The sequence below is a fragment of the Erinaceus europaeus genome, chromosome 3, assembly GCF_950295315.1.
Source record: "Erinaceus europaeus chromosome 3, mEriEur2.1, whole genome shotgun sequence".
Classification (NCBI taxonomy): Eukaryota; Metazoa; Chordata; class Mammalia; order Eulipotyphla; family Erinaceidae; genus Erinaceus; species Erinaceus europaeus.
Window position 1 is genome coordinate 146,736,090 of NC_080164.1, and position 12,052 is coordinate 146,748,141.

The 12,052-nt window shown below is 39.3% G+C and overlaps 2 protein-coding genes across 10 annotated transcripts in view; one reads left to right on the forward strand and one right to left on the reverse strand.

Annotated features, from left to right (window-relative positions):
* The window catches only part of FRYL (FRY like transcription coactivator), a 276,795-nt gene that overhangs the window by 15,493 nt on the left and 249,250 nt on the right, over positions 1-12,052 (forward strand). The gene's annotated exons all lie outside the window — the stretch shown is intronic.
* LOC103128804 (forkhead box protein J3-like) overlaps positions 2,596-12,052 on the reverse strand; it is an 83,799-nt gene continuing 74,342 nt past the window's right edge. The window contains exon 2 of the mRNA XM_060188462.1: positions 2,596-2,752. Within this exon, the coding sequence (XP_060044445.1) occupies positions 2,596-2,752 (157 nt within the window). The remainder of the gene's footprint in view (positions 2,753-12,052) is intronic.

Genomic DNA, 12,052 nt, shown 5'->3' on the forward strand with positions numbered 1-12,052 from the left:
GATACTGACAAAAATATATATCATTCTTTTGATTCCATTTCTGTGCTTTGGTGCCAATAAATTCATAACTTATTTGCACAAAACTCGGAGTGTTATTCTTTTTAGTCAGCAATGTACGAACCCCCAGAGTTGCTGATGAAGCATTCCTTTCTAAATCCTGTCTGGTTGGGGGTGAGTGTTCATTTGTTTGTTGCTTTACTGTTAACTGTTATCACTTTACTGTCGCTACACAGGCTGTAGTATTTGCCTTGCCTTGATAGCTTGCTGTTTTCTCTGGGCTCTGAAAATAGAGCTAGAACCACAGTCACTGAACGATGTGTTAAAAATGATAGAAGGTTCTGAGTGAAGAGCTAAAGGACTTTCTGTGGAGTTTTTATTTTAGTACCTTGCTATATTGTGCATTAAAATTTTTATGGCTTACATCTTTTCTAGTTTTGAACTATTTCAGCTAGGTGGTATTTCTGGATAGCAGAAAGTGGTATAACTGAGCAGTATAATCATTTTGTGGCTGTTTAACTTCTTTTGATTAAAGGGCCTTTTAAGATTTTTGTCTATTAAGTCTAATTTAAATGGTTAGAAAATGTTAATTTTCCTTTTTTGGACATCCTGATAGTCCACTTTTTGTGAGAACTATTACAACCCCATGCTTATATAGCCAGATACTTATATGTACTGGTATATTTTTAAAAAACAAACTGTCTTTTGCAATTTACTAATTCCATGTGCAAAAATTAGAAACTTTAAAGAACTGTAAGGTTGTGTGTAAGATAGCCACATGTGGGAGTCGGGCTGTAGCGCAGCGGGTTAAGCGCAGGTGGCGCAAAGCATAAGGACCGGAATAAGGATCCCGGTTCGAACCCCGGCTCCCCACCTGCAGGGGAGTCGCTTCACAGGCGGTGAAGCAGGTCTGCAGGTGTCTTGTCTTTCTCTCCTCCTCTCTGTCTTCCCCTCCTCTCTCCATTTCTCTCTGTCCTATCCAACAACAACAACAATAATAACTACAACAATAAAACAACAAGGGCAACAAAAGGGAATAAATAAATAAAATAAAATATTAAAAAAAAAAAAAGATAGCCACATGTACCTGTTAAGTATTATATTTAAATTCAATTGTTTGCTGATTCATTTACTTTGGAGTAAAAGTATTTTTCTTGATAACCTTTTCTATGGCTGTGTTGATGACAACTTAGACTATGTTTTGTGTTTGATATTTCTGGTAATATTTTAATAAATACTGGTTAGAGTTTTAATCATATATTCTTTTCTGATTTCTTCACTTTTTCCTGTTCATTCAGTTGTAGTGCTTTTAGAGCAGAAATTCCTTAGAAATAATCTAGCACAATTCCTAAATTTTGTATATGAAGATGAGATTGTGGTGTGTTGTTAGAATTAATGTCTTTTTGACTGCATAGCCCTGTCTTTTTCCTGTATTAGCATATACTTGCTCTAGTTAAAAAAAAATTTAAGGAGTAAATTGAATCTTAATCTTAGACTTTTGTAGCCTGTAACAAAGGTCTTCAAAAAATTTGTCACAGGCCAGCGTCTGTCTTCCCAATATATGTGTACTTGTGAGCTATATATTCTGTCTTATACAGGTGAGCAAATACTAGCAAAAACTGAGATAAAGATGAAAAACATTTTAGAACAGTTTAAATTTTTCCATGTTTTCTTGATTCCACTTATATATTATTAATTTTTAGAATATGAAAATGATCTTGACTTATCACCTATTTTCTTTTTTAATTATGGTCTCATGGGAAGTTGTAAAAATTGTACAGGGAGGTCTGTGCAACTTTAACAGTGTAGATTTATGTCTTACAATATAATCACTTTTTTAAAAGTTTTAATATTTATTTGTTTATTATTGGTTAGAGACAGAGAGAAATTGAGAGGAGCTGGGGGGATAGAGAGGGAGATAGACACCTGCAGCCCTATTTCACTTGTGAAGCTTTCCCCCTACAGGCGGGGACCAGGGGCTTGAACCTGGGGCCTGTGTGCACTGTAGTGTGTGCACTTAACCAGTAGTGCCACTGCCTGGTCCCAATCACTATTTTTATTTTTGTGTTCAATTTTAGATAAAACACTGTTATTAGTAAGAAAATAAATTGTTAACGCTACTATTTTCCTACTATGGGCTTGCATTTTGCTATACTGATATTGTTTAATATGCCTTTTTTTGGTTAAAAAAAAGCTTTCTAAGATCTACTGGTGAATGATATCATGATTTAATGAGATCTGCAGACCTATTTATTTGGGTTCTTGTAAGCTTCAGGATATTGCAGTATGCTGAAAGTGAACAAACAAGGGTGAACATCACGAAGAACCCTTCCAGGGTGTGAAACCACCACCCTTCCTTTTGGATATTTCTACTGATTATGCTACTGTGTGTATGTTCATTGTCACAAACAGAAGCTCTTCTGAGTATTTCAAACTAGAAGAGGTTTAACTCAGGGTACTAACTGCTGATAGAATTGTTAAAGGGCATACATAACAGCAGGTTCTAGAGTAATAGTACAGAGGGAATAACACAAGGGACACGGACAGTGAGGCTGCTCCCTGCAGCCCTTGTCACCTCTCTGTTGCTGCTGCCCTTTGCTACTCTGGAAATTGCAGGCCATGCTCACTGCTACAGTCTGGGCCTAGCAGGGCAGATTGAAAATCCTCTGCTGCTGCTGCTGCTGTCGCCTCTGCTATGGCTACACTGCTTCTTAACACCCAAGAACGGAGAACAGTTGGGTCAACTGGCATGATGCTGTTGGCAAACAGTGATGTTTGCTCCAAAACAAGTCAAAAGTTGCTTTTCAGATTGCTCACAAGTAGATACGAGATCAAGTAGCCAACCGATGGCATCCCACAAACTTCATATAAATGCCACAAGACTGAAATGGTCTGATGCGGGGCCAAGAGAGGGTGCTAGTGTCTCTCATATCTGTAACATATATGAATAATCTTCTCGGATTTTCTCTTTACTCCATGGTACATTTATACCACTTTGAACTTAATACATTTTAAGTGATTAAGTTCTAGGAGCATAACAGGCCTGGTATGAATCTTCAAAGATTTACATTTATCTCCCCCCCCCCCCCCCCCCGGGTTTTGCTGCTGCTGTTGGATAGGACAGAGGGAAATTGAGAGAGGAGGGGAAGACGGAGATGGGGAGAGAAACATAGACATCTACAGACTTACTTCACTGCTTGTGAAGCGACATCCCCGCAGGTGGGGAGCCAGGGGCTGGAACCTGGATCCTTTCACCAGTCCTAATGCTTCTCACTATGTGCACTTAACTTGGTGCACTACTGTCCAACCCCAGATTTAGCTTTATCTTAATATTTCTCAGTTTAAGAAACCCTGTATCTTTCCTTACATATTACTATGAGGACATTAGCCTTCTCTTTGTCTTAACACCTATATTCTTCCTTATTATCCCTTGAGAATAATGTGTAAGAGGTGAGTTAACATCTTTATTTTTTATTTTATTATTATTATTTTTATTGTCACCAGGGTTATTGCTGGGGCTTGGTGCAGCCATTTCCTCCTCCCCCTTTTTATTTGATAGGTGCAGCCATCCCCCCTCCCTTTATTTGATAGGACAGAAAGAAATCAAGAGGGGAGAGGGAGAAAAATAGACACCTGCAGTACTTGTTTCACCCGATGATGCTCCCCCCCACCACACTTAGGTAGGGAGTGATGGCTCCAACCCAAATCTTTGTGCATGATAATGTGTGCGCTTACCCAGGTGCACCACTACTTGACTCCAGGTGTGTTTACTTATGGAGCTGTGCTAGGGATTCGACAGCTGGCAGCCATTACTACTTTGGTATCTATTGGATCTTATTCCTGCATATAGCAAATTTTGGCACAAAACCAAAGATGGGACATAAAGAAATCCTTGCAAAAGCTATTCTTACACATTGTGGTGGCAGTCAGCTTAAAATGCATTATGAGGTAAGGAGGTGATTTACCTAGCCAAGTGCATAAGACCATACTCAAGTACCCAGGTTCAAGCCCACAGCCACTACATGGGAGTGTCTGCAGGGGGAAGCTTTATGAGTGTAGTGTGGTGCTGTGGCATCTCTCTTTTCTCTGTCTCTCCCTTTCTATTGTTCACTCCCATGCTGTATCTAAAATAAATACTGGGAGTTGTGGTGCCATGATGGAATGGAACCCCAGTGATAATGCTGGTAATAAGATAAAATAAAATGCATTAAAGTAAGCAATATGAATAGTTTTGGGTATGTGTTCATGCACATTTTTGTAGTGAAAGGTCTATAGATTTGTCATATTCAAAGTGGAAGCCAAGACTCAGGAAAGATTAAAACCAATGTTCAGGAGGTAAAAGTTCGGTTAAGAAATTTGGTTACTGTTTAATACCAAGGCATCGGCTGTCAATCACACACCCCTTCACTCATCTTTTCCTGTTTAGACACAAAAAGAAAATAATTGTTACCTACATAAGAAAAAGAAAAAAATATATATGTATTTATTCTTTCTAACCCAACAAACTACACTTTGGGGAATTTATCTAAATGCCTGTAGTAGTTATAAAATAGTGTTTAAATCTGTAGCCTAAAATTCTACTATCAAGGAAATTTGCTCACTTAAACTGTAATTCATCTAAAATAGGTAAGAGATTACATACATGAATATATATCCACTTACATAAATTTATCCTTGGTTCTTTTTTTAAAAAAATTTTAAATATATTTTATTTATTAATGAGAAGGGAGGAGAGAAATAAAGAACCAGACATCACTCTGGCACATGTGCTGCCGGGGACTGAACTCAGGACCTCATGCTTGAGAGTCCAATGCTTTATCCACTGTGCCACTTCCTGGACTACTAGCCTTGGTTCTTAACTAAGGTCCAAGTGAAATGTTACATCATGTTGAGATTAAGACCTATTCTTTTTTTTTAAAATAAAATTCTTTTTTTATTAGTGATATAATAGTGATTCACAAAATTATAAGATAATAGGGGTACAATTCTACAGTGTTCCCACCATTAGAGTTTTGTGTTGCCATCCTCCAGCGGAAACTTCAGTAGTTCTCGCAAAGCTACAGATAAGGGTTGACTTTATATCGATGCCTCTCTCTCTCTTTCCCATTTTTTTTCTATGGTCTTGCCTTCACTTTTTTTCCCAAGTCACACCTACACCTATTACTACTTCTGAGTATCCTTCCTTTTTCTTTTTCTTTTTTTTCCTTCAGATAAGTGAAAACAGTGTCTGACTTCCTATGGGTGCTTTCCAGATTGGCTGTCCTTTCAGTGATGTTATAAAAACAAATATTTCTGGTGACATGTTTCAGTGTCAGTGGAATTGGGGTCCAGAGCCCTCTGGTCATCTTCCTCTAACATTTCTCCCCTCTGGGGTTATGAACCAAAATTCATTTTGGAGTGCAGAAGGAAGGAGTTCTCACTTCTGTAGTTGCTTCTCTGCTAGACATGGATGTTGGCAGGTCAACCTATAACCCCAGCCTGTTTCTATCTTTCCTTAGTGGGTTAGGGCTCTGAAGAGGTGAGGGACATGTTGGTGAGATCATCTGGCCAGGGAGGTCATGATGGAATTGTAGTAACATCTGTAACTCAGTGTCTGAAAGACAGTAAGCATGACAAATGCTTAGTAAACAGAAACCAAAGAGTAGGAATAGAACAGATTTGAACAGAAACCCTGGGGTGGAAAAAAGTTAGGATGCCTATTTTAGGTATGTTACAAGGGCCTCATTACTTTATTAAGCTCTGCTTGAACTTGCTAGCTAACATGAAGGTAGGGTAGAAATTTTTCTTGGGAGAATAGTTTCAGAGTTGAGAATAGAACTTGAAAGCTGCATTAGACCAGAGAATAGCTTTGTAAAACCTGGTAAGCCTGAGCTCACTAGTCACAGCTGAGGACTTTCTGGGCTGCACTCCTTACAAGACCAGTCTTCCTTGAGTGGCAGAGTATGGTGACCCAGCCTCTCTTTGGAGTCCTTAAGACTGCTAATTTTTTAAATAAATAATTTTAAAACATTTATTTCCTTTTGTTGCCCTTGTTGTTCTATTCCTGTTGTCGTTGGATAGGACAGAGAAATAGAGAGAGGAGGGGAAGACAGAAAGGGGGAGAGAAAGATAAGACACCTACACACCTGCTTCACCGCCTGTGAAGCGACTCCCCTGAAGGTAGGGAGCCGGGGGCTCGAACCGGGATCTTTATGCCGGTCCTTGCACTTTGTGTCACCTGCACTTAACCCATTGCGCTACTGCCCGACTCCCAAGACTGCTAATTTATAGTGAGGGTAAGGTCCTGGAAAGGTAGATGTGTTCTTTTTTAAAAAAATATTTATTCCCTTTTGTTGCCCTTGTCGAAGACATGTTCTTTTAGCAAAATCATGCAGAGAGATTTCACATAGAAAAGGATGGAAGGAGAAATGGTTTTGATTGAAGTAAGGGGCAAGGAAAGTTTTATTTATTTTTTTTTGTACATTTCTCTTTATCCCTGGAACAGACAGACAGTAACACACAAACACACTGGCAGACATTAGGACAGTGGGGGCCATGCTATCTGAATCCTGGTTCTACTCATTCAGTTCTACATGGCATTTAAAGTTATGTTACTTTAAAACCTCTAAAAGTGTCAGGGGTTCCTCATATAGGAAATTAATAGAAGATGATTTCCCTCTAGGATTTTTGTAATGATTAAATAAAAAGATATACAATGGAGCACACAGTGCTTATGACTGGCAGAGAAATCTACCAGCCTCCGTATCTCCCCCTAACACTGGAAACCGGTGAATGGTGTATTGTTTAGCAAAAGAGAATTTAGATTTCAGATGAAAGTAAGGTTGTTAATTGGTTAATTTTAAGAGAGGGAGCAGGCTCTGACTTTTCAGGTGGGCCTATTCTACCTGGGAGGCAGGCTAATTGCAATTACTGTCAGATGGGCATAATGAGAAGTTGAGTCAGAAGCGGAGAGGAGACATGCTGGCTTTCATGATGGAGTCGGGCCAGGAATGGAGGGAGGACTGTGGGCAGTCTCTTTAAACTGATAAAGGTGAGAACATGATTTTTTCTTTGATTTCTAGAAAGGTATGCAGCTCTGTCAATACTGAATGTTGTCCTGTGGAACCTGTTTGAACTTCTGACTTCCAGAGCTCTTAAGATAATTTGTGTTGTGTTAAGTCACTCATGTTGTGGCAGTTTGTCAAAGCAACAATAGAAAACTGATAACATGCTTTCTTAATACATGTTAGGAGACACTCTTTCTCAGCACAGTCAGCTGACTTTAAACCTTACCTGCTTCAATGTATGTATGTACCATGTTTTCTCTTTTGAGGAAAAATGATGTCCTTCATCATCTCTTAACTTGAGTAAGAAATTTTCTTTATGTCATTGCTGGGCTTTACTGCTGTAGTTCGACTTTTTGAGACAGAGATAGAGAGGCAGAGTTGGGAATACACGTAACACTAAAGCTTCCATGTGGTGGAGGCTGGGCTCAAAACTGGATCATGGTCTTGGCAAAGCAGGAACCATCCCAGTAAGGTCTATGGTTTCTTCCTTTACTTTTTTTTTTTTCCCCCTCTTTATATATTTCCTTTCTTCTTTCCTTTTCCCCCCGAGAACACTGCTCAGCTCTGTCTTGTGGTAGTGGGGGAAGGAGGATTGAATCTGGGACATTGGAGCCTTAGATATGAAAGTCTTTTGCATAACTGTTATTCCCTTTCACTCCCCATTATGCTTTTTATTTTTTCTCACCTCTAGGGTTATTGCTCGGGCTCCACTGCTCCTGGAGGCCATTTCCCCATTTTGTTGCCCTTGTTGTTGTTGTTGGATAGGATAGAGAGAAATTGAGAGAGATGAGGAAGACAGTAAGGGGAGAGAAAGACAGACTCCTGCAGATCTGCTTCACCGCTTGCAAAGCGAACCCCTTGTAGGTGGGGAGCTGGAGGCTCGAACAGGGATCCTTACACCAGTCATTGCACTTCACACCATGTGCGCTCAACCCGGTGCACTACTGCCCGGCCTCCCCATACATTTTTTTACCACTGCTTTTCCATTTTTTAAAAAAATATTTATTTTCCCTTTTGTTGCCCTTGTTGCTTTTATTGTAGTTATTATTGTTGTTGTGATTTGATATTGTCGTTGTTAGATAGGACAGGGAGAAATGGAATGAGGAGGGGAAGCGACTCCCCTGCAGGTGGGGAGCTGGGGGCTTGAACCGGCATCCTTACGCCGATCCTTGCACTTGGCGCCACATGCGCTTAACCTGCTACGCTACCGCCCGACTCCCTGCTTTTTCATTTCTTTCCTCACTCTCTATTGCCTAGAATCTTGAAATATGCACACACCTACATCACTTAGGGGAATTTTCTGCTTGAACTTGCCCATTTAGTTACCATGTTACATGCCTTCAGATTTGTCAGAACTGTTTCATTTTAAATTCCTTTGATGTATTTAACTCTTAAATGTTAGATAAGTCAGTGTAAGAGTTTGAGTGCTTACCTTTTAGTGAGCACTACTATACTATGTTGGTTGTGATGAAGATCTGTAGGATGCCATTGTAGAACTAGAAGTAAACTCATCAAATAGTTCACACATCAGATGGTCGAGCTGGTCAAAGTGAGTGGTGGGTTATCATGACACACTAGAGAGAAGCTGTTTGGACTGAAACATCATTTGAAGGCTTGTATAAATTTATTTTTTGAGCTAGAAATATGCACTCAAAGGAATCAAAGAAATTCATTTTAGTAGAATCCATTATTTAAATCAAATTTAAAGTTTACTAGCTTAAATTATAGCTTTTGAAAACGCAAGGAAAATATTTTTTCCCATTTAACTGTGTGGTTGAGGAATGACTTTTGCTGAATTAAATATGTATATGTGTTTAACTTACATTGCATTGATAATGCATTTGTCTTGATTACCTCAAGTATAACTCATGAGATGACTTTATTTCATGTGTCTTGAGTAAGACTGCTTTTTTACTGTATTATATTTTAATGTTATAAAAAATCTCAGATATGTGCTTCTTTTTAAAAATTTGTTTATTTATTTGTTATTGGATAGAGACAGAAATTGAGAGAAGGGGAAGATAGAGAGAGAGACAGGGAGACCTGCAGACCTGCTTCATCACCTGTGAAGCGTCTCCTCTGCAGGTGGGGAGCCAGGGGCTCCAATCAGGATCCTAACTGGTCCTTGTGCTTTGCACCACGTGCGCTTAACCTGCTGCGCTACTCCCAGATATGTGCTTCTAAACCTAGTATTACATAACCTGTGTTCTATCTGCTAAAAACATCAATGCTTACATTTTTAAAGGAAAGTATCTGAGTTCGCTAAAGAAATTATGCTAAATTAATTTCTTTTCAGACGGGCTTATTAGATTGTGGATCAAGAAAATGCTGATGATAAAATATATAACTGGATTCCAAGTCACACACTTTACAAGATTTCTCTCTGTTGAGAAGTGGGAGAATATGAACCGAAGGACCATACAATTAGTTCGAAATGTGATTGATTTAAGGAGTACTTCAGAAATGAGCAGTGAGTTGATAACTGGAGAGAAAGCTGAAGGTTACTGTCCATATTTTTGTTATGATGCAAATGAAAAGTTTTACACTATGCTTAACAATTTTTTTAAATGAAATGTTTTATTTATTCTCTTTTGTTGCCCTTGTTGTTTTACTGTTGTGGTTATTATTGTTATTGATGTTGTTGGATAGGACAGAGAGAAATGGAGAGAGGAGGGGAAGACAGAGAGGGGGAGAGAAAGATATATATCTGCAGACCTGCTTCACTGCTTGTGAAGCGACTCCCCTGCAGGTGGGGAGCCGGGGCTGGAACCGGGATCCTTATGCTGGTCCTTGCGTTTTGCGCCACGTGCGCTTAACCCGCTGCGCTACCGCCGGACTCCCAATGTTTTGTTTTTTTTAAGGAATAACTCTTGAAAACATTTCTCTGAAATGGTGGGCCAAGGCAAACATGATAATTTAATGGAGCTTAATGTGAGATTCTATATATGGGTTTAGAAACAGCTTCTTAATTACAGGGCAGAGAGAGATGTGGCTGAAGACAAACAACTTAGGCATTTAAATTACTGTAATAAAGTCAGTATGGATATTAAATGTAACATGACTACCAGAAAGGCATCGTACAACTGTTGTCTAGACTAATAGAAGGAAGAGATTTAGGAGAGGAAATATGTCAGTCATATATTATTTTGCACTGTCTAGACTATACCTGGACTATTATATTGAGTTCTGGATGTTATACTTGAAATGAGGGGGGCTGGCAGGTGGTGCACCAGGTTAAGCGCACATATTATACTTGAAATGAGAAAATAGCAAGTATTGATGAGGATTTGGAGAAATTGAGACCCTTGTAAATGGCTGGTAGGGTTATAGAATAGTGCAGTTGCTGTGGAAAACAATTTGGTAGCTCCTCAGTTAAACATAAGGTTTCCAGAGAGTCCACTAAGTAGTACTCAAGAGAATTGAAAACCAGACTTCAAACAAGTACTTACATAGCAGTACTAACGTGGCAGTTTGCATTACACATAAGGTTAAAAACTTAATGTCTACCAAATGATGAAGGAATAATCAAATGTGACATATCCATCAGTGGAATATTATTCAGCCATAAAAATGGTAAATGCTATAAATTGGTGAACCGGTAAACGCTATAGAGTACAGGTGCTCCAAAAACCTTATGCTTAGTGAAGAAAACCAGACACAGATAAAGATTTAAAGCTTATAATTGACATATTGATGATATAAAGTTCATAATTTCACTGATATAAAAAGTCCACAAGTAAATCTATAGTAAATCTGATAAAAATCAGATTGGGACTGGCAAACAGCTCATTTGGATACTGCATTGCTTTGCCATGTTTGCAGCCCAGGTTCAAGCCCTGCCCCAACAACACTGAAGGACACTTAGGTGCTGGCATCTCTCTTACTCCCATTCTCAGTTTCTTTTGGAAAAAGTCATCCTGGATCAGTGAAGCCCTAGTAATGACAACAACAACAAAATTATATTTGTGGCTTCCAGGGACACAAAAAAGGGGGACTGATTGTTTTGTGGGTGTGTATGAAAATGTTAGCACTAGGTAAGAGGTGTGGGCTGTGAAACAGGACTATACTAAATTCATTGAATTGTACACTTTAAAAGTTAATTTAAAAAAATCTTTAAAAAATTTTTTATACTTATTTATTTATTCCCTTCTGTTGCCCTTGTTGTTTTATTGTTGTAGTTATTATTGATGTCGTTGTTGTTGGATAGGACAGAGAGAAATGGAGAGAGGAGGGGAAGACGGGGAGAAAAAGATAGACACCTGCAGACCTGCTTCACCGCCTGTGAAGCGACTCCCCTGCAGGTAGGGACCCGGGGGCTCGAACGGGGAACCTTAAGCCAGTCCTTTAACCCACTGCACTACCGCTCGAGTCCTAATCTTTTCTTTTTAAAATATTTATTATTTTCCCTTTTGTTGCCCTTGTTGTTTTACTGTTGTGGTTATTATTGTTATTGATGTTGTTGGATAGGACAGAGAGAAATGGAGAGAGGAGGGGGAAGACAGAGGGGGAGAGAAAGGTAGACACCTGCAGACCTGCTTCACCTCCTGTGAAGTGACCCCCCGCAGGTGGGGAGCTGGGGGCTTGAACTGGGGGCTCGAACTGGGATTCTTATGCCGGTCTTTGTGGTTTGCGCCAAGTGTGTTTAACCCACTGTGCTACCGCCTGACCCCCTAAAAGTTAATTTTGTTATGTGGATTTTACCTGAAGTTGTGCCATGCTATACAGATCATATAGTATTGAGAGAGCATAGAAGTCAATCCTGTGATCAGCTGATTTTTTTTTTAAGTGTGCCAAGACAGCAGTGAAAGAATTCCTTTCAGCGGACTGTGCTGAGATACTTGGATAGCCAGTATCAGAACAAATTCAAACTCTTTGCTCAAGCCATACCTATCAATTAGCTGAAAATGCATCTTGGACCTAAGAGTAACATTTGAAAACATAAAACTCTTAGAAATTTGAGTAAATCTTAGTGACCTTGGGCTAAGCAAAACCTTAGAAGTGGCCCTAAA